Here is a 22,700-nt window from a genome sequence, read left to right as displayed (position 1 = left end):
TTATACATGGCAGACAAAAACCATGTATCTGCTCATGAGGAAAAATTTATGGGGGCTAGTTGAGGGAAGAGATGAATGCCCAAAGGTGAGAAGAAAAAATGAGTGAAAGAGCAAGAATGAAAAAGCATTGGGACTTATCACACTCAGTTTAAATGATGAAATCATTCATCACATCACATGGATACATACAATAGGCAAAAGATACATGGGATAAAGTCAATAAATTATTTGGCACACAAGCTAAAAATTCAAAGATGAATCTATTAATGCAATTCTACAAATTGGATATGAAGGAAAGTGAACCTTTAATCACACACTTGAACAAATATAAAAGCATTAAGCAACAACTGGTAGCCATTGGCAAAAAGGTCAAAGATAATAAGGCACTAGCAGTGCTTCTGAAGAGTGTGGACAAAGGTGAATATGAAAGCATTGTGGCAACACTAAAGAATGTACTTGAATGGGAGCTACACGAGATAGAAGGAGCTCTACTAGAGCAAGAGACCTGAGGCAAAGAGAAGAAATGGCTGGACTCAACAACATGAGAAGAAAAAGCATTCTTCACCCGAGGAGGATTCTCTCGAGGACGAGGACGAGGAAGAGGCAGAGTAGGAGGAAGGACCTTCACTTGCCACAACTGTGGAAAGCCAAGACATATGGCAAGAGACTGGCACAGCAAACCCAATGGAGAAGGAACGACATCGGCAAACTTCATGGAGGCTCCTAAAGGAAGTGGAGTCGGATCATCTTTTCTGAGAGAGAGAGAGAGAGAGAGAGAGAGAGAGAGAAACCTCACAACCCAATGTAACCTACCAACAGGTGAACCAGCCTCATTACCTCCTGAGTTCCCAGAGATATGATGATGAACCAGCCTCATAACCTCCTAAGTTCCCACAGATATGATGGTGCAACTTGAAAGCATGTACAATAAGTTGTCTAATCACAAAGGTTTTGAAACCTAAACCTAGCCTCACAACCTCTTGAGTGCCCAGAAAGATGATGGTACAACTTGCGAGTATGTACAATTTAGGGGGGCAAGCAGGAACACTTCAGTAGTCTAGCTGTGAACCTTTTGATAACCTAAAACTACTATGCACGTTGATCAACCAATTGGTTGCTCTTGAGAAAAGTGTAATTTTCTATTGATCGGGAGAATCAAAACTGAGCAACATACTGGCTGTTGGAATACATTTGCTCAATTAAAACACTTTGAAAACCTCGTCTTTTAGAGTTCAGTAGTTGTAGACTTGGACATTTCTGAATTTGAATTTCCAGACCACCACTTTTTAAACCAATTTGAGGCCTTCTTAATGTGTTTCTGAGTGCTCCAAAATGCTTCTTGTGTTCCACGTCTCATGGCACCCAAGAAGGATTCACCATGGTTTACAAGCTTGTTTGTTGCAGCGTCCTTGGATGTCCCCTGAAATACATCAAAACATGGTCAAGGTGACGCAGATGTAAGCTGCCCCAACTCATCCCACATGATTATTCAAGAGTTCCTCTTTTCTTATTTAAAAAAAGATGCTTTTAAATTGCATATTATGAGTCACAAATGTAGAGGCTGTGCCAAAAAGGAGGTAAAAGCTACATAAAAATACTTGACATCCCGTTACTTTTTAGACATCATTTATCTACTAGCCTGTAGCCAATATATGCCCATTGCTAAGAACCAGCACTAGCTATTCACACAAATGCACAATATCCAGTGATAAATTTTGCACACTAGCTATTCATATAAATGCACAGTATCAAGTGGCAATACTTTGCGCCAAGAAGAACGGATAATGCAGCCAGTGGGGAGCCACTACACCGCAGAGGCTTGAGCATACAATTGAAAAGAGGAATAAGGCAAGAGCCTATGCTGGTTTGCAAGATGGCATGCCAACTTTCAAGCCATGGCATTGAGATTTGTGGCCAGGCAAGAGAGGGAGAGACTGCATTTTCTAGTTTTACATGTATGGAACATTAGACGTGTTCAGAAGGTTAGACTCTAGAGGTCAAAATAAATGTAAAAGATGGAAGGTGGTGAAGTTGCATTGATAAAAACAACTGATTTATGTGTCACATGGAAGCTCATATGTGTTAAAATATTGCATCTTTCTCTATTTATGCTGTCGTGGAGCTGTCGGCCTGTTTCCTACAGCCGACTGCCTCATGCACAAGTATATAAGAGTTGCTCCCTTTATTCATTCAATCATATCATTCATTGCCCTATTTGCTGGCTCTTGTACTCTGTAACCTCAAGCTAATAAAGCTCAGTTCTTGCTTGCAATCTTTCTCTCTCGCATGTTCATTGCTTCCGCTTGTGCACATTCTTTCATGGTATCATTCGCCTAGGCTCTGGCTGCTGCACAATCTGTTCCTCTACGTTTTCTGCTTCCCCAGATTCTCCAGGCTGTAGATCCTTCAAACAGTGGCTGCGTTTCTTCTTTCTTAGCTGCGTTTTTGCTCTACAAGCTCTCCAACTGCTGTCAGCCAGCCCCCAAGCTGTGTTTTCTTCTACAAAGGCAAGTGGAGGAGTTCTAGCTGCAGATTCAGTGAGTGCATCAGACAAGTGGCACATCAGCTCTTCTCCCTCCAAGATCCCCTCCCTCTTTTATGGTAGGAGGTTCCCGGTGGTGTGTTTTTTGGGTTTCTTTTGCTGCTGTCCAGCCTGCATCTTCAGAGGGGGCTATTAGTCCCTAGTTGGATCCTGTGGAAAGGTGCTTGAGAGAGCACGTGGATTGCTTAGCTACAGAGGTTGTTTGAGACATAGCTTCTTTGAGGCAGACATGGGTCTCCCCCTGCACGAACAAGGAGGACAAGTTCAATGGTTCAAACTATGATCACTAGAAGCTACAGATGAAGATCTGGTTCACACACACGGGACTCTAGGAGATTGTTCAGGGCCACGAACGAAAGCTCGAACGCCCTACCAACTCTAGGAAGTGGACTCAAGACCACGAGGATGCCTTTCTCGCAGAATTTTCAGCTTGGGAGAATCAAGACTCAAAAGCTCACTCTGCACTTGTACGAGCCATCTCACCAGAGGTCTCCCCGCCGTGCAAACATTGGATTGTGCTGCTGCTGTTTGGAGAAAGCTGACAGATCTATATGCACGGGACTCTACAATGCGGTCTGTCAACCTATTGGATCAGCTCTTTTCTCTGGAGTTTACAACAGGGACTTCCATGCAATCATTTGTGATGAAGGTTAAGGTAATTCATGACCAATTAGTGGCAATGGGTACTACCCTGACCTCTTCTCAGTTAGCTGCTCTCCTCCTCATCAGGCTTCCTGCAAATTATGACATGGTTTCCTGAGCTTTGCGGGTTCAGATCACAACACGTTCCCTCGAGTTTGATGATCTGTGTACTCTCCTCTTGGAAGAGGAATCCATCCTAGTTTCACAGGGGAAATTGAAAGTTTCATCGTCTATCGGACCTGATCAGGCACTCTCGACGGTGCACAAGAAAGTTCAGAGCCGGTGTTACAAGTGTGGGAGAGAGATCAAAGCAAAACAACACAGCATGAAATAGGTGAGTGAGTCTATATATAAGGGTGAGTGAACATATGTACAAGAGCCCTCTGTTGTGAGGTGACTCTGAGTAGAAGAAGACCAGTGCAGAAGCAAAGACGATGTCGGAGATGAAGCACGGTCGGTGACCAAGGCTCGCGTCGATGTGAGGCAAAGGCACTCCGTGAGGTGGTCAGTGTCGAAGACTCGCGTCGGTGGATGCAGAGGCACTCCAAGGTGGTAGTGAGCAGCGGAAGGGATGCAGACTCTGGTGACAAGGATGCTGCGGTACCTGAGTGATGATGAGGAGCAAAGAAGGCTGCCATCCCGAGTGGTGGTGGTGGTGCAAGCTCTAGTGACAAATACCTAAGTGGTGGTGAGGAGCAAACAGGGCTGCCATCCCGAGTGGTGGTGGTGCAAGCTTTGGCGACAAGGGTGCTGCAATACCTAAAGGGTGGTGAGGAGCAGAGGGGGCTGCCGTCCCGATGATGTGAGATGGTGAGCAGAGAGTGGGCTACTGTCCCAAGGTAAACTGAAGAAGAAAAACGATGATAAACTGTAGTAGAGAGTGGGCTCCAAGATAGGTAGTGATGATAAAACACTGAAGTGCTGTACTGTGTAGCAGAGAGTGAGCTGCTGTCCCATGAGCTGAGGAAAAACGCTGAAGTCCTCTACTGTAGGAGAGAGTGGGCTGTTGTCCCAAAGGCTGGCCTGATATAAAACGCTGACGTACTGACCTGTGGTAGAGAGTGGGCTGCTGTCCCAAGGTGTGGCCTGATGTAAAACACTGATGTGCTGACCTGAAGAGCCAATGATGATGAAGCAGATGATGTGCAGTTCCCAGCAGCAGCAACAGCAACAGAAGTGGTACCGAATATGTCTATGAAGTCGTGATAAGGCAACGCTATATATAGTATGTGGGGCTGCTGGTGGGCCAGGCCAGGTGCTGTCGGCCAGCAGCAAGACCCACAAAACATGAATAAAACCTAAGAAAATCCAGAAAATTCCCCTTTCTAAGACAAATACCATTTTCAGACACCCCCTCTCAGGCCAAAAAAGGGGACCATGAGAGAAGATAAAGGATGCCAAGGTCCCACACTCACACACTGGCAGAAGGAATGTATCCCCCTCTGGAAGCAAAGTCTGACAAAGTCAGAGAGGTAGATCGTGATGGAAAAGGTGGTGAAGATGAGGTGATGTAGATGGAACGATCGTCCCCCAAAGTGAGATCTTCAACGGGGCTCTCCTTTGAGTAAGAAGTCCCATTCCCTGTGTGGTCCAGATCAGAGTTTGGAGAATCAACTTTTGGTGAGAAAAATTGGTCCTCCGGGAGTGTGGGTAGACGATCCATGTTGTGTGCTCTCGAGGTCTTCAATCCCTTTGCTCACGATAGCTCTGATACCATGTGAGGACAAAAGGACGAAAGGACAAGATGTACAAGAGATCAGAGCAGAACAACACAGCATGAAATAGGTGAGTGAGTCTATATATAAGGGTGAGGGAACGTATGTACAAAGGCCCTCTGATGTGAGGTGACTCTAAGTAGAAGAAGACCAGTGCAGAAGTAAAGACGATGTCGGAGCCGAGGAAAGAAAGTGAAGCAAATAGAAAACACAGATGTAGGCCAACGTACAAGACCTGTAAATGCTGGAAAATGATGTTTATTGCTAAAAACTGAGTACGAGGGAAGCCCGTAGGTGCTGTACAATGATAAGAAGCAAAAGCAACTGCTAATGACCTCAAGAGAATGCTGAAAAATGAGATCAAATGGGGGAAAGGGAGACAGCCCTTATATACTCTCCAGGAGAGCTGGTTGGCCAGCTGTAGCAGGCCGACATCTCCACAATAGCATAAAAATGCTATAAAAGCATTAAGAAATAGGAAAAAAAATACCTAAATAAAAATGCACATGCAAGGCCTCATAAATGGCCAGTACAAGCATGAAAATGATCAATAGATACATACACACATATATATATACACACACACACACACACACACACATATATACACACATACATATATACATATATATATATTTATGTATATAAAATAAGAAATATCTAGCATCCATACAAAAATAGCATGAAAGACAATGGTAATACTGAAATGAAAACTAATCTATTAACTACTGAGCAATGACCACTGACTAAAATAATTAAAAAACGGGCCAAATAAGTGTTGTACATTGAACCTCATGTTTGGTACGAAGAACTTATCCGTACGAGGTATGGTATGTATGGAGTGGTCCAGAGAGTACTAAAGGTACACATCGGATGAGTACGGGTACGGAATGCAACTATGGGTACAAGCTCTAGTAACAAGGGTGTTGCAATACCTGAGGGGTGGTGAGGAGCAGAGAGGGCTGCTGTCCCAATGATGTGAGATGGTGAGCAGAGAGTGGACTGCTGTCTCAAGGTAAACTCAAGAAGAAAAATGATGATAAACTGTAGCACAGAGTGAGCTGCTGTCCCAAGATAGGAACGTTGAAGTGTTGTGCTGTGTAGCAGAGAATGGGCTGCTGTCCCATGAGCTAAGGAAAAACGTTGAAGTCCTCTACTGTAGCAGAGAGTGGGCTGCTGTCCCAAAGGGTGGCCTAATATAAAACGCCGATGTACTGACCTGTAGCAGAGAGTGGGCTGCTGTCCCAAGGTGTGGCCTGATGTAAAACACTGATGTGCTGACCTGAAGAGCCGATGATGATGAAGCAGATGATGTGCACTCCTCGGCAGCAGCAACAGCAACAAAAGTGGTACCGAATATGTCTATGATGTGGTTGGAAGAGATCAGTGCTGCAAATGGCAACGCGCTTGGGCGGATGAAGCCAGATTACAACAATTCTTGTTGCTCAAGGTAGTGGGGCGGTAGAAACCGTTGCTTAAGGTCACGGACAAACTCGTCCCACACATAAGCTGCCATACCTAATCTGGTGTGGGCATGAGCCCACTGAGTCCACCAAGGAATGGCCTCACCTTCCAAGTACCAACTGGCTAAGATCACTCTGTCAGTATCTGTCTTTCTAACTGCGGCAAAGTAAGCTTCAAACTGATGCAACCATGAATAGAGAGTTGTGGGGTCGAGTTTACCATTATACTTACTGAAGTTCATTTTCTCGGGAAAATGATTCGAGGATGCCATCGGTGTCAATCTGGCGTCCAAAGCTGCTAGGTAACGCTCGTGTTCCACACGTCGCACGGCTTCGTCTTCACGTTGTCGGATCTCCAATGTACGCATCTGCAACTCAAGCAAAGAGCTCGGCTACGGTCGTGACCCCGCGAGAGGGTCCCTGTGTCGAGGATCTAGAATCTAGGGTACGGAAGGAGAGGGAGAAGGAGATGGAAAACGCGACGCTGGAGAACGGGTACGTTCTTCTAGAGCCTCAATCTACGCCTTCTGCTCTTCCAACTTGGTCGTCTGGTCTGCGATTGCTCGCATCATCTGCTCAAACATCTCTGCAACACTCAAGCTTGGTGCACTCTAGTCCCATGGTTCTTGGTCTCTCTCGTCGTCGAAGCTCGCCATAGCAGGAAAACGCACTTCCTTTCTGGAGTGCAATCTGAGCATCCACTATGTGTGTGGGAGACTTCCGGAGGCTTCCGGAGGCTGAAAACCAACCGTCCTTCGAGGGACAGGGGTCACTCCGAAAGGGGTAGCCCACCAGCGTCTGAAAACCAACCACACGAGCGAGAAAAAATTCTGGTTTCTTTGCTGAATCTTTGCACTTAAAGTAGGCTCTGATACCACTGTAACATGCGGAAGCTTCGGAGAAGATCGGTAACTTCAATGCTCAGAAATCAGCACTCTTTTCGCAACGGAATTAACGCACAAAACTGAATGAAGATGTGCAGAAAAGAGAGAGAGAGAGAGAGAGGACCAGTATTGGGTCCCAAATACCCTCTGTAGGGCCCCCACCACGGATGGTGTATTTGCTTTATTAGAATGTTGTAAATCTGAAAAGAAAATACAGAAATCTTGACCTTTCTTGGCTGAGAAATCTCTGCCCTTGACCTGCAGTCCTCCACCCCTTTGCTTTAGCAACTTCTTTGCTGTCCTAGCCCTGGTTTGCTTGAGCACTTGGTGAATGATGAGATAAAACCATTATTGACTCAATACACACATGGAAATGATTTTAAAAGTCCAATCTATATCTATCTCAAAAAGAGATAGATTTGCCACTACAGTGTAGGCTTTTTCTCGTACTGCCTTAGAAGTTTCCAGCTGCTCTACCTGTCTCCACTCTGAGGCGGTGGGAAGAAACCCGTATCTGGCCAATCGCAATCCGCATCTTTTCCCTTGGCTAGCTGGCACTAGGCGCCTGATTTAGGGTAGGACTGGACACTGTTTTAGACTGTTTTGGGGACTGGGCAACCTGTACGGGCTGCCCCATACTTGCCCTTACAGCCATAAGGGGCTGAACAGCCTGTAGGCTTCCCCTAGCCTGCCCCTAGGGCTGTCCTACAGCCCTCCATGGCCTATCCATGGCTGGTCGGTTCAGCCAAGGCCTTCCTGGCCCTCATGGGAGTGTTTCACACCATCCCCATGCCCACACTAAGACTTGGGGTAGCCCTATGGGCTGGCCCCTTGTTCTAAAAGCAAACCCTAACTAACTACACAGTGATCTGGCATCCGGTACCATACCAGATACACAAAATCATTGTCATCATTCCAAAGGGAGACTCACAGCACGGACTGGCACTGATTCATGTGCAGGACAATGCACACCTGACCTTGGACTCATGTGCAGGACAATGCACACCTGACCTCGGACGACTGGGATGGATCCCTGGCTGACTCGTCCCGGACTGGGCTCACATGGGACCAGTTTAACATCCCAGATCCTGCACCTTCTGTATAGATATGTCTACGTGGCATCCAAGTGCCGGATGCACGTGACAAGTCCCAAGCAATGGGATCATCTATCAATAATGGAAGACTAGGTCCATTCTCATCCCTCCACCAATTTTTGTGGCTTGGAAGGGATTAGAGTGGTGGAGGTTAAGCATGTTGTGGCGTGAACACTACTGGGATGGGTGACCTCCCGAGAAGCGGCCCCCCAATTTCCAACAAATGGATCTGACATTGTGTTTCAATGCCTTGTAACAGTATCAAAGCTAGGTTCGCGTGTCTTTCGCATACCTCTTTTAGAATGGCGTCATTCTGAACTAGGCATTTTAGTTAAACAATAGCCCACCACAATGATGGCAGCAAGCAAAGCTGTGCAGATCAACTTATCTAAGCCATAACTTTGAGCAGTTTCTCCTACCATGAGTGCCAGCAGGCAGCAAGCTGGCTGCATAATTTATCTGACCAAAAATAAGTGCAGCATCAGTCAACTGCCTCTCCACCTATCAAGCAAAGGCTATTGACATAGCCTCATATCAACTTCAGCTTTCAAATTGTTAGTAACCTTAGTCATGGGCAGTAGATCTACAAATCCCTTTCTTCTCTGAGCTGAAATGGCCCTCGGTCCAAATAACAACTTTCAGCAGCGCTGCTCTATAAACAAGAGACAACAAACTTTTTAGGTGCATGTGGAACATAGAATAAATCCTCAACTGGCCTCATCCCCCTCCCGTCTACCTTCCCCCTGCTGCTTCTCGCCGTCGCACGCCCCCCCTCTCCCCCTCCCCCCCCGCCTGTCCCCCGCCATCTCCTCCGCCTCTCTCCCCCGCCTCCTTCCTCGCTTCCTCCCCCACCATCTCTCCCCCCCCCCGCCTCCTTCCTCGCGTCCTCCCCCGCCATCTCCCCCCCCCCCCCCCCCCCCCCGCCTTCTCCCTCACCTCCCCCTCCGTCTCGCCCCTCCTCCCACCGCTAGCTCCCCCGCCTCAGCGCCCCCCCCCCCCCCCCCCCCCCCCCCGCGGCTCCGCCCCCGCTATCCTCTCTCCTTCCGCCTCTCCGTTTCCTCGTAGGGCTGTGTCCCTCCCGTTGGTGACCCCGGTCTCTGGCCTTTTCCCTCTAGAGGACTCCATGGAAGCCGCTCCGACTACCCCTGCCGATTCCGGTCTCCGTCTGGAGTTCACAGATGCAGATCATCAGTTGTTTGTTTCCACAGTATCCGCTCTTGAGGCCTCCTCCTTGGTCTGCAAGATAGTGGGTAGCCGTCCGATGCGGAGAGAGCTTCGCGACCTTCTGCAAGGCAGCCTCGTTGGCGTGCCTACCAAGATCGTCAACGTCGATTTTTTGGGACGTGGCTACCATAGTTTCCACGAGTTTCGGAAACGGGGGTGCGGAGCACGGCGGGAAACGGAGTTTCGGAGTTTCGGCCTTCGAGAAGAAACGGGGAAACGGAGTTTCGGTTTTAGGGTTTAATACATACATATATAATTAATAAAAACATTACAAAAGCTTGAAAAATACATCTTTGCTCAAGTTCAATGTCAAAGACTCAAATGATAGATCAGAATGGCGGAAATAAGCGCGCAGAATGGCGGCGAAAAACAGCACACGGGTTTCTAAACCCTGGAAAAACAGGGCCTTGGAAACGCCGTTTCTGGAAACGGAAACGTTTCCGAAACGTGTTCCACGTTTCGGTGGGCCAGAAACGGCGTTTCTGGAAACTATGGTGGCTACTACCAGGTGGATTTCGAGTCCCCCCCGGGCAGCTCAGACGGTGCTGGCTCGGAGCCCCATTGCCCTCCGCTCATCCTGGGCGTTCTTGGTGCGATGGACTCACGGTTTCGACCCCGCTTCTGACCCGCTAGCAGGCGCGACAGGTTTCCCCATCTTGTCATCCATTGGCAAGGCGTTCGGGCAGGTGGTGGAGACGCCTCAGACAGCGGCTTCAGTGATAGCTCGGGCAGCAGGACTCCCGGCCATTCGTGTTGTGGTTCCGTCACCGGAGTCCCTCCCGAAGACGATCCTCCTCCCTTGTCTTTCTAGAGGACATCTGATACAGCGCGTGGAGTATTCGGGCCTCCTCGGCCAGTGCTACATCTGTCGGGAGATGGGCCACCTCGCACGCGCCTGTCCCCGCAAGGGGGTTCATCCTTCACGCTCTGCCGCCTCTGGACCCCCTTCAGGAGGCCCGAGGGGTGGCCATCCACCTCAGAGACCGGACATCCCTGGCTCGTCTCAGCAGGCGCCATCATCTGACGAGCAGGCCCCGACGGAGGATGCCGCACAGACCCAGGAGGCTGGCGGATGGCAGGAGGTTCGCCGGCGGAAACGCCCGGCCCGCAGGGACCGTCGCAAACGCCAGCAGGCAGCACAGGCTGGCGGACAGGCGACTCCGGCTGGCGTCCAGGCACCTACCCGCACTTATGCTCCAGTCAGGGATAGGCGGCCAGCAGGTCCCACCCCGATGGACGAGGATTCAGTCTCAGTGCCCGTTGAGGCCGCCGGTGGAGCCCCCCACGTGGAGACCCCGCTCCCGCCTCCCCCCTCGGGGGGCCCCGCCCCCTCCATGGAGCAGATTCCTGAGGACCCCGAGCCGCACTCTGCGACCCCCGGCCCCTCTTCCCCTCACTCGGAGAGCACTCCTTCCCCGCCCAGCCCCCCCCTCCCGCCTCCCCCGGCGGCCCCCCCTGACACCTCTCCTTTGGCAGATGCCTCTCCTTCCTCTCCTCACTCTCCCCCCTCCTCTCCGTGAGCCACCATCCCTCCCTCGGCCTCTCCAGGATTCTCCTCCAGACCACCCACTGCCCCGGGGCAGCGCAGCTGGGTAGGCCAGAGTTCAATTCAGCGGCTGTTCCACCGCCACTCCGGGCCAGTGGAGATGGCGATCCTAGCTTCGCCCGCCACAGAGTTCTCTCCAGCCTCCCCTGGGGGGCCCCCGCGAGTGATGGGGCTCCCAGTGGATTACGGTTTTTTCAGGTGTCTCCAGCTGGATGCTGGCCCGTTCGAGACACTGTGTCATGTGCATCACAGATGCCATGGACATTCTCAGGGCTAGATCCAGAAGAGGCAGCCAGATAAAGAGCAGAACCAGACAGAGCCAGGGATTGGAGCACAAGTGGCCACTTTGGATGTGGAGAAGAACCAGGGTACAGTCGGCTGAGTATAGGAGCTGTCGGCTGTACCAGAAAGCATGTCGGCTGACGTCAGCAATGCCAGGAAGGTGTGGCAGTAGCAGGCGCATCAAGGACAAAAAGCACATCCAGTCGGCTGGATTAAAGGGGCTTTAATGAACATGTTACTGTCCGACCAGCAGTCGGCCAGTTCATCATTTATTCCAAGGGGCTATAAATAGCCCCCCTTGCTCATAGAATTAATCATTCAACCCACTAGGGGTTTGGATCAGTAGGGTCCTGGTCTAGGGCAGTTTTGGGTGTGTTATCACCTTTTCAAGAGGGCAGCCAAGGGCTGCAAAGATATGTACCTTTTTGTACCATAGTATATACTGAAATTCCAGCACTTCTCACTCTCTCTCTCTACTCTCTCTCTACCTGCGTTTTTGCATCGGATGGTGCGTTTTTGCATCGGAAGGTTTTCAAGAGTGTTTAGGGCTGAAAGAAGACTACCCAGAGCTTCCGCACGTTACATTGGTATCAGAGCATCAGGCTCAGCAAAGCTAAACGCTGAATCAGTCCCAGATGATGGTGTACAGGTCCAAGGTACAGGAAAGTACACGGAATCGAAGCCCAAGGCAGGAACACAGATCGGGAAGAACTCCCAGGAGGTGTGTTGGTGGTGTTCCACAGTGCCAGATGGGGATGGCAGTTCCGTGAGCCAGAAAGGTTCTCAGGTTACGGTCCCAAGGGAGGTTGATCCTCCAAGGGTGATGTGAGTGCCAGACTCAGTTCCAGACCAAGACCGTGTTCAGAGCCAGGGCAGGAATGGATTGTGGACTAGAGGAAGACCAGATGCATAGATCTTCATCAGAGACAGAGTGGTTTGGAGAACAGATCGGATTTTCAGAGAAAAAGGTTTGCCAGGGATGGATGATGACAGAGGGACTTCGGAACAGGATTGGGATGATGACAGTCATCCAAGAGCAGGTTGGATTCCCGTCATCAAGTTTAGCAGAGGGGGATGTCATGTGCATCACAGATGCCATGGACATTCTCAGGGCTAGATCCAGAAGAGGCAGCCAGATAAAGAGCAGAACCAGACAGAGCCAGGGATTGGAGCACAAGTGGCCACTTTGGATGTGGAGAAGAACCAGGGTACAGTCGGCTGAGTATAGGAGCTGTCGGCTGTACCAGAAAGCATGTCGGCTGACGTCAGCAATGCCAGGAAGGTGTGGCAGCAGCAGGCGCATCAAGGACAAAAAGCACATCCAGTCGGCTGGATTAAAGGGGCTTTAATGAACATGTTACTGTCCGACCAGCAGTCGGCCAGTTCATCATTTATTCCAAGGGGCTATAAATAGCCCCCCTTGCTCATAGAATTAATCATTCAACCCACTAGGGGTTTGGATCAGTAGGGTCCTGGTCTAGGGCAGTTTTGGGTGTGTTATCACCTTTTCAAGAGGGCAGCCAAGGGCTGCAAAGATATGTACCTTTTTGTACCATAGTATATACTGAAATTCCAGCACTTCTCACTCTCTCTCTCTCTACTCTCTCTCTACCTGCGTTTTTGCATCAGATGGTGCGTTTTTGCATCAGAAGGTTTTCAAGAGTGTTTAGGGCTGAAAGAAGACTACCCAGAGCTTCCGCACGTTACACACTGGTCGCGCCCTTGCGAGTTTGCGTGGTGTGCCATCCCTCTCGTTCTCCTTCAGTGTGGTGAGCAGCATGGTGGCCTTCTCCTTTCCTCTCAGTGTTGCCCCAGACACAGCATGGGATTGCAACTCTGTAGAGGAAGTTTTGCGTGATCAGATACTGGAGTTTTCTCACCACTTCAATGACTTGGGGCTCACGGATCTATTGCAGACCCGATTACACTCAGCCCGCATGAGCTTGTTTGGTATAGGAGATTGGCGGGCGGATCCGGTCCACACCTCAGTTGAGGCGGTGCTACTGATTCTCCTCCACGCCGCCCCGAGGATGCAGCCTACCTTTAGATACATATATGCAGAGGATTGGTCTCACGCCTATGCCTTGGACAGGGCGAAGGTGGAGTGGGGCTAGACACAGAGACAAGTCACCCTCTTTTTGGAGAGACTCCGCACCTGGACAAACAGTGACTATTCTCCCTCCAAGCCGGCGCCCAAGACTCACAGAGTGGAGGGCAGCTCATCCGGGCCGGCTGAGAGGGGTGAGCCAGTGGCGGCTGCTTCACTTGCCATAGCTCATCCATGAGGATCCTCTCATGGAACATCCAGGGTCTTGGTGGACCTCGCTGCTACATTGGTCGGGGCAGACTTCGCCAGGAGATCCGGAGGGCTCTCGTTGGAGGACCCATAGATATCCTTTTCATCCAGGAGCACCACCTTTCTGTCGGGCGTACCCGTACCTGCGGGAAGATCTTGCCAGGCAGGAGTCACACTTTTTGGTCACCGGCATATGGCTCCCAGGGGAACCAGGGTGGAGTATGCATGTCAGTCAGCGAGCAGCTTCTATCCGAGGTTGTGGATTCTGGCACTCTGGTCCAGGGTCGAGCGCAGTGGATCATCCTTCGGGTTGGGGAAGACCGCATTGGCTTCCTCAACTTCTACGCCCCTAATGGGGCGACCGGGAGAGCTGAGTTCTGGAGCACCATTAGGCAGTCCCTCCCCATGGCAGACCATTGGTGCCTAGGGGGGGGATTGCAACATGCTGGAGGATGCAGAGGACAGGATGGGGGGCAGCCAGGAGACCATTCATGGGCCGGAGCTCGCTGCCTGGGAGGAACTAGTGCTGCAGGTGAGAGGCCACGATCCGTGGACTCTCTCGGAGTTTGGCAGGTTGCAGGGGAGTTTATCTTTCTCGCGCTCGGATAGACGGGCCACAGGAGTTAACCTTTCCCGCATCGACAGGTTTTACATTGATGAGTGGGCTTGCGATAGAGGTGGCACTGTGGGTATACTTGCAGGCTCTTCGTTTTCAGACCACTTTCCAGTGCTTCTCCAGATCGAGGACCCTACGAGAGGAGAGCAAGGCCAGAGCGTCCGGATTCCAGATTGTCTCATAGAGGAGCCCGAGATTGCGACCAGAGTTGAGCAGGTCTAGCAGGAGCTTCAATTCAGGAGAGGATCGGCAACCAGCGATCTTGACAGGGGTTTACAGGAGATCGGTAGGATGCTCAGACAGGCTGCCCTGGACCGTCTGGAGGCTTTCAGAGAGCAGGAGAGGAGCCTGCGGAGGAGTCTAGCTTCCCTTCAGAGACTTCAGGAGAGGGATCCTACGCGCCCTTGGATTTCAGAGCAGATGGAGTCAGCTCGCACAGAGATCAGATCCATCGAGGAGAGGAGGGTGGAGTTCCGATTCCATGCTCGGGCTTCTTTTTGGACACAGGCTGGAGACAGAGTGACTCGAGATTTCTTTGAGGCGTGGGCCTCGCTTCAGACGAGAGGGTCTCAAGCGTCTTCGGCAGGTTGATGGCCAGGTAGTGGTGGATCCCCCCAGAGTTCGGGCGATCGCCACAGATTTTTACAGGGATCTGCTCTCTGCTGAGCCAACAGATGACAGGGTGAGAGAGGCTCGGGAGGCAGTCTGGAGCTTCACGAGACCGGTTGTGCCGGCCCATTTGCAGCACTCCCTTCTCTCCCCCTTCTCGGATACGAAACTGGAGGCGGCTCTTCAGGCACTTCCTCGGGGCAAATGCCCAGGAGAGGACGGTCTCTCAGTGGCTTTCTTCCAGAGGTACTGGGGTCTCTTGCATAGGGGTTTCAGATTGGCATTCCAGGAGATCATGGAGTCGGGAGACATGCCGGACAGCATGGCAGAGGGGTTGATTCACTTGATCCCCAAAGAGGGAGGAGACAGACTGGAGATTAGACAGTGGAGACCGATCACCTTGCTAGGCACGGCCTACAAGGTCCTAGCTAAGGCGATCAGCAGGCGGCTTCAGCCTCACCTTCCGGACATCATCCACTCCACACAGACAGGCTTCATCCAGGATAGGAACATCCTGGATAACATCTTCTCTTTCTGGGAGGCTACGGCTTTGGCTAGATTTCGGCAGGAGGATCTGGCAGTGCTCCTTCTCGACTTCGAGAAGGCATATGATCGGGTGGACTAGGCCTTCTTGGAAGGCACTATGGAGAGGATGGGCTTCCCCCCTCAGTGGATCCGTGGGGTCTCTGCACTCTACACATCGGCTCACAGCCAGGTGCTGATACAGGGCGTGCGCGGAGAGAGGTTCCAGCTCTCGCGTTCGGTGCGACAGGGGTGCCCCTTGGCGCCCTTTCTTTTTCTTTTTGTGGCGGAGGCCATGAGCACTTTCTTGACGGCACAGGATACAGGTTTGCGGGGCCTCCAGCTCCCCATCCGCACCTCGGAGGAGCTCCTAGACTCGGAGTTTGCAGATGACACCGCCGTCTATCTTCAGGGAGGGGAGGAGAACCTCCGCCGCTTCGCCTCAGCCATGGACAGGTTTTGCAGAGCTTCGGGCGAATTGATCAACTGGCACAAGTCGTGTGGGTTGTGGGTCAGTTCTGTGCCCCCCCCCCGACTTGGAGGCCAGTTGATGGGTTTCAGTGGCTGCCCCCCGGCACTACAGTGCGCTATTTGGGATGCTATGTGGGCATTGACATATCTCCGGAGCCGCAGATAGCCCCCCTTCTCCTGAGCATTCGGAAGAAGCTTCTGTATTGGAGTACCGCTCGTTTATCTCTGGCTGCCCGAGTGGTTGTGGCCAACCAGGTTCTGCTTGCTACCATGTGGTACATCACTTCTTGCTGGGGCCTTCTCTCGGGCGTGCATTGGCCAGGTGCAGAGGCTCATCAGGAACTTTCTTTGGTCCGGTGGCGACGGGCGGCCCGCCAGGGCCAAGGTGGCATGGGCTGTGATCACTCAGCCGAGGGAGAGAGGCGGCCTGGGCATAGTTGATCCTATTTGTCAGAGCCGAGCTTTACTTGGCAAGTTGGTGGTTCGTGGCCTCCTACCAGGCGCTGAGCCGTGGAAGGAGTTTCTTGTTTCCAGGATTCTCAGCCGCACTCCTTCTCTTAGTGGCCCCTGGACCCCCAGCATCAGGTGGATCTTTACAGAGCAGCGATTCAGAGGAGTGGGCCTTGGCTTCTAGGAGCGTTTTGCAGCTAGCCTTCTGAGGGCCTGGGAGCATCTGAGGCCGTCACTCTTCCAGACTCCCCCGGGCACCGATGAGGAGCGCCTGAGGCAGCCATTGATCTGGAACCCCTTGATCCGACTTCCCAGTGGTCATATCGTTGGATCACGATCTCACGTGTCGTGGGGCCCGTTGAGCTCCGGCCCAGCCCAGTCCCTAAACGACTGGATATGTTTTCAGCAGCTGCCTCTAGAGGTTCAGGAGAGGAGACTCAGCGGGATGAGGGGCAGAGAGTTGATGAGGCAGGACATTGAGACGGCCATCCCCCGGGAGTGGCGGACTCCAGTACAGGACCCTCCACCTCCACAGTGGATGGGCGTCTTTACTCGGCATGAGATCCTTCTAGCGGTCTGCGGCTCAGCAGAGAGAGTCGCCCCACTCACCTTCGAGGTGGGAGAGGGAGGCCAGCTTCAGAGGACCCGACTAGATTTGGATGAGTTCCAGGGTTGTATCTTTCAGAGGGTGCGGGTGGTCGGCTTTCATCAGAGACAGTGGCATGTAGACCCCTCACCGGCCTCGATAGGGGAGGACTATTCTTGGAGATTATGGGCTTGGGACAACAAGCCTCTTATTCGCCTTCAGTGGGATCCAGGCAAGTGGCTTTGGCGAGATCCCTACTCGGCCCCTACCAGCCCAGGCACCCCCTTTTTTCAGTACACAGCGAGGCTGGGGCGACGGATCCAGAGGCACAGGATAGCGGGCACCCCAGCGGCGGCCGAGCATTGGCGGCGACAGGGGCTCTCCCCTGCCTTCCTTAGGGACTTCTGGCAGCGCCTTTGGGCCAGCTTCCGGCCCCGGAAGGTGACACTTTTTCTCTGGCTTACAGCGCATAGTGGACTGGCTGTGGGGGCTTGGCTAGCTTTTGGCAGACACCCAGCGTCCTGCCCTCGGTGCGGCCATGTACAGGAGTCGCAGCGGCGCTGCTTATGGGATTGCCCACAAGCACAGCAGGTCTGGCAGCGCGCTCTCAGGATGGTTTTTGCAGGCTCGCCAGGTGAGATGATGGTGACGTGGGGTGCGGTGGCTTGGGCCACTGACAGCGGCCCGGCCCTTGGATACGAGGACGTCCCTGGCAGTGTGACCATCCAGGTCTTTGATAGGGCGATTGCGGTGGTTCCGACGCCAGACTTCTCTTCGGCACTCCCAGGAGGGGGACGGGCACAGATGGGAGATGATCAGCAACATGACGGCTTGGCACATATGGAGAGCCCGATGCAGGGAGGCCATAGACCGCCAGGCGACTCCACCGGCGGAGGTCATACAGGCCCTCTGGGTGGACATCATTCACACCTTGAGAGGACACTGGGGGAAACTTTAGGGCGACTCGGATCGCATGAGAGGTCGCCGCAAGGCGTTCCTCCGCACTTGGCAGCCTGGCCCTTGCCTCATCGCGAGGGGCGAGGATGTCACTTGGCACTACAGGCCTCCAGTTTGGCTCTTCTCACCTCCCGCATGTACTACTAGGTACCCCCCCCCCAAGAGAGCGGCCAGCCACGGGGGTGGAGCTCCGGTGTTCACTGTGTTTATTATCCCTCCTTGTGAGGTGAGCTTTGTAGCCTAATGGCGTTTTCTCATTAACTAATAGAAGGATCGTTTTTCAAGAGACAACAATCCCTGAGGTCTTGATCATCTTCAAAACTGCCTTCAATCTGGGCATTCGGCACCTTCTTCTGGGCTTTCATAAGCAACCAACTGCTCATAGGCAGTCCTCATTGGTAAGGTACTTTTCTTATGCAGCAGCACATTTCTTGCATATCAGCAGTTGACAAGCAACTCTCCAAGGCCAGGTGATCGATTGTGGTAGCATTCTCGTGTTGTATAAGCGAGTAGCTGCAGGCAACGTCATAAGCTCTCTCAACAGCAGAAAAACGGTGGCCATAGCATCTCATCAAAAGAGATCAGCCTATAAAGAGGCAACAGCAGCGGCACATTCTTCTTCAGCATGTGCAGCTCAGGAAAATTTTAGGTCCAATTATTTCTCTTGAAACCCACTAGTATGGGTTTACCTAAGTAGTCCCAAAAAGGCTATGCATGAGAAGCCCCAAAAAGTACTAAAGTTTCAAAAAAAATTGACGTCCTAAAATAATAAACCCTAACTAGCCACTCTCAGAGGAGTATACTACAGGAAAGGGGGAAAGAGCCACATGAGGGCCTATAACAGCAATAAAGACAATAAAGCGTCTAAGAAAACGGGCCCTTCCTCTCATTCCAGTGAAGAAACTCCTACATCCTATAGACTAATCAATCACCCTGGACACCCCCAAAGTACGCCAAATGTGCCATGTTGCCAAGCTACTAATAAACTGTTCATTCTTAAAGTGAAGAAAAACAAGCAAGAAAAAGAAAGAGCAAGTGCAGGACTCACTTTCTTTGGAGTCATATCCTCATTATCTTCTTCCTCATCCTCATCATCTTCATCTCCGCTTAAGTTAGGCATGCCATTCATAAGATCATCTTTGGAATACACTTTCATGCCAGGTGCCCCAGGCATATCCTGTAGAATAGCTTGGATGCATGATCCATGGCAAACATCAACATACATTTCTAAATCAATTCCTTGAAAATGTCACCAGTACTTACACTCATAGACCGCATGATCCTCTCAATCTCAGCATCTTTTGAGGACTTTGGAGTAAACAACTCTCCTGGTATCCTGTCCTGTGAGAGATGACAAAAAGGCCAGGTTACATCTGTTCACATCAATCCGAAGACACCTTTACTATCCATGTATACCTTTGGTACAGGGGGTATCTTGCCAAGACAAGCTTTACTGAGATCTTTGCAAAGAAACTTTGATAACTCATCTGTATGTACTGCTCCTTTGTACAGAAATTCAGCCACATCAGTATCATGATCACCCATAACCTGCAGAAAGCATAGCCATGTCTAAAAAATACAAGCTCAACGTAAATCCAGAAAATAAACAACTTCCTTGGTTTCATGATGTGCATAGAGTCCTATAACCCAGCAGAGTTGTACAAGTTGCATTTCTTTCACGAATCTATTTGTGAGAAATTAAAGAAAGCAAGGACATGGAAATCAATGGAAAACAAACACATACCTCTTGACAAGCCTTCTCAACCGTCTTGCACTTCATTTTGCATTCTCCTTCTTCCTTTCGTTCAACTAGCTGAAGACACAAAAGCCGATAAATTTTAGGCAAAAGGGCTTCCAACTCAATAACAAACGCTAAGGTAACGATTTTGGAGGCAAGAGGCCCTCTATGCATGTTTTAAATAAAAATTTGGTATCAAAAAGTTGCAAGCACTAATGATGAGGTTCAAGACCTCAAGCCCAACATATGTGCATCTAAATTTAGAGAGTACCTCAGACCCTGATGTTTGAAACTGTAAAACCATGAGGTTAGCATGCAGTCTCCATTGCTCAAATTTTAAGCAAAATTTTATTTTCAGGAAGACTGATTTGAAAACCAGATTGCACACGTTCAAAGCTGAGTCAACAAACTTAGGTGTTGCGTAATGAAAATAGGTAGCACAACTACAAGCTGTCATGCTCAGGCACCTACCTTGGCTGTATTATAATAGCTGCATTGAGACAGTAAAAAAGATCGTCAAAACTAGAACTTTCTCACTTAAGCATTAGCCACCATGATTGCTATGAGCAAATACCACTAGTTTGTCGCCTTCTTCCACAATATCCTCATATAGCATCCAATCACCCTCTGATCTCTTCAAATTACAAATGTTCTCTGCCAATTCTATAATTTGATACTCGGACAACTGCCAAAAAGGGGGGAAAAAATAAGAACTGTCATGAGAGATATATCATGCATCAAACTGCAGAATTGAGACTTAGGCAAGCCTAGCCACAGTTAAGGAACATGCTAGTAGGTCATTATATACACCATCCCTCCCCCAGCAGAGGCAGTTATCTCTTTGTGATATGGTACTATGTGCCATCTGTTAATGGTAGCCTAGTCATCCAAGCCCAAAGCTTTGAGGTCTACCACATCTTACTCTGACCCATGAGTGGTATATCAAGCATCAGATAATAAAATTGTGACTTAGATATACCTATCTACATTTAATGGATACCGGATCACAACATGCACCATCCTAGACAAAAGCAGGGTTTTTCTTCATACCATGGTACTAGTTGCCACCAACCAGTAAAATAGTAACTCTGCCCCATTCTTTTTTAGTGCCAAATGAGCCCCACTTTTCTTAAGTGCCTTCAAAAAATTATAGTTCTCTTTGGGACTGACAAAAATATGTCTACTGATGATGTATACCTCAGGCATCTCATCCATGCCCACTATGCATTAATTCCTTTACAGCACAGAAAGCAAATCATCATCAAAGTTGAGGTGCGGATCTGTTTAGCATAGTAACAAGAAACATCCGTTTCCTAGCCAAAACTCGCCGAAACTCTGTTGCGGAAGCGTGTTTATGAATTGATTGATTGTGACAAGCGTCTAATCAGAATTAAACCCATGCACAAACTGCGACCATAAAAAATATCCTTAATTTATATGGGGAGGAACTTAAAAGTCACAATGCTGTACGATGCAAAACCCAAATGCATGCCTAGTTGATGCATGAAACCAGATGAAATTGATGCTCTTTTGGATAGATGATATTCTCTGAAGGAGGAAAAAAATGCATTTCATGAGCTATATAAGATGGTTGCTTTGTGGTGCAATTTTATTCTGAGCAAGTAAACTGTGCTGAGTTGAGAGCTAGCAGAAGCAGAAGGGCTAGGGTTCACACCTGCTTTGGGGCCACTTCTTCTCGTTTCTTGTTGACCTGGCTGGAGAGGTGCTTGACGATCTCGTTGCAGACGGAGCACTTGATGTACTTGATGTCCTCCTTGCGAGCAACAGCCGGGGCGGACTTCGATGAAGGCTTCGCAACAGCGATGGCTATGGCTGCACACGCAAACATATAAAGAAAAGCAATGGCAATGCCTCTCGCCATTGGTCTCTCGTATCAAAGACTCTCTGGCTGATTAACGAAGCGAAATCTTATCGGTCTTCGTCTTTAAGCTTAATCTTCGTAGTGACTTTTATTTTTATTTTTCCTTTTCTCTAGTAGCAACTTGAGTTATCCTTGGGTTGTCCTTGGGTAATCCTTATGTAGTAGCAACTTGAGTGTCCACCCACCCAAAGGAGAGCCTATGGGGACTTGACCTCTCCCTTGCCCCATTAAATAGACTCATCAAAAGAAATATACATATTAAAAATCACTTGCTCTCCAAAAATCACTTGCTTTCCTTCCAGCTCGTGAGAAAATGTCTTCGTTTGTCTCCCTTTTTCTCTAATCTTTTCTCTGCATGCCCTCTCATGTTCATTCATGATTCATCCAAAATGAAACATATTGAACTTGGAAAGGTTTAAAACATCATTTAACTCCATATAGTCAATGCTTTAAGAGTAGCAATTTGAATAAATACATGCTTTACCTTGACTGTTATAGAACCTCAAAATTTCATAGACCTCCCCTCCCCACCCTTTTGTGGCTGTAGTATCTTCTTCTATTATTTTTCTCTTTTCTCTCTCCTCCCCTCCCCCTCTCTCTCCACCCTTTTATTGGTTATTGCTGTCTTTTCCCCTTCTGTCCCTTTATTGTTGCCAATAAACAAGGCAAGCATTTTATGAAGAGATACTTCTCTTAGTTTTAAAGGCACGATATATGGTGTATAAGACTAGTAGGTTTGGCAAAATGGTAGCAAGCTTTAAAAGATGTGGAAAAGAATTTGTTTTTTCATGTTTACAAAAAACACGTAAATTAATTAACTTTTTGTTAAAGTTGAGCAAGGTTTAGGTCTACAAAGATGCAAAGCGATGCCAATCATACCACTATAAAAGTTTTTCTACCGCCATTCATATTGGCTTGATGTGAATTACATCAATTGCCAAAGCAATCATCTAATCTAAGGAGAGACTTATGAGCATGCCTAAGAGCACATTATTCTCATCACCATTGAGGAGCTCAAATCATTTTTTTACTCAATTGCTTGATTAAAAAGGTCAATCCATCAAATAATAGTATAGCAACTCCAGAAGGTTTGACACCAAGCATAGTTTTATGCCTTGGAAAGTAGAGGTATCAAAAGACATTTTATGGAAACTTAGGCAACCTAGTAAACAAAAGATTTG

General features: G+C 49.6%; 1 protein-coding gene across 1 annotated transcript; it reads right to left on the bottom strand.

The window, feature by feature from the left end:
- Positions 1-1,120: 1,120 nt before the first annotated feature.
- On the bottom strand, positions 1,121-21,600 carry LOC147616169 (uncharacterized). Its single transcript, XM_086778815.1, has 7 exons — positions 21,313-21,600; positions 20,212-20,322; positions 19,644-19,712; positions 19,316-19,447; positions 19,163-19,240; positions 18,948-19,076; positions 1,121-1,420 (listed from the first exon to the last, which is right to left on the bottom strand). The coding sequence occupies exons 1-7, from the start codon at positions 21,517-21,519 to the stop codon at positions 1,226-1,228; spliced, it is 921 nt and encodes a 306-aa protein (XP_086634941.1). The 5' UTR covers positions 21,520-21,600; the 3' UTR covers positions 1,121-1,225.
- Positions 21,601-22,700: the final 1,100 nt, after the last annotated feature.

Source organism: Cibotium barometz, chromosome 39 (assembly GCF_041138505.1).
Source record: "Cibotium barometz isolate CiBa-2024 chromosome 39, ASM4113850v1, whole genome shotgun sequence".
In the NCBI taxonomy this organism is placed as follows: Eukaryota; Viridiplantae; Streptophyta; class Polypodiopsida; order Cyatheales; family Cibotiaceae; genus Cibotium; species Cibotium barometz.
Note: the sequence above shows the minus strand (reverse complement) of the source record. Positions and strands in the feature narration are given on the sequence as shown.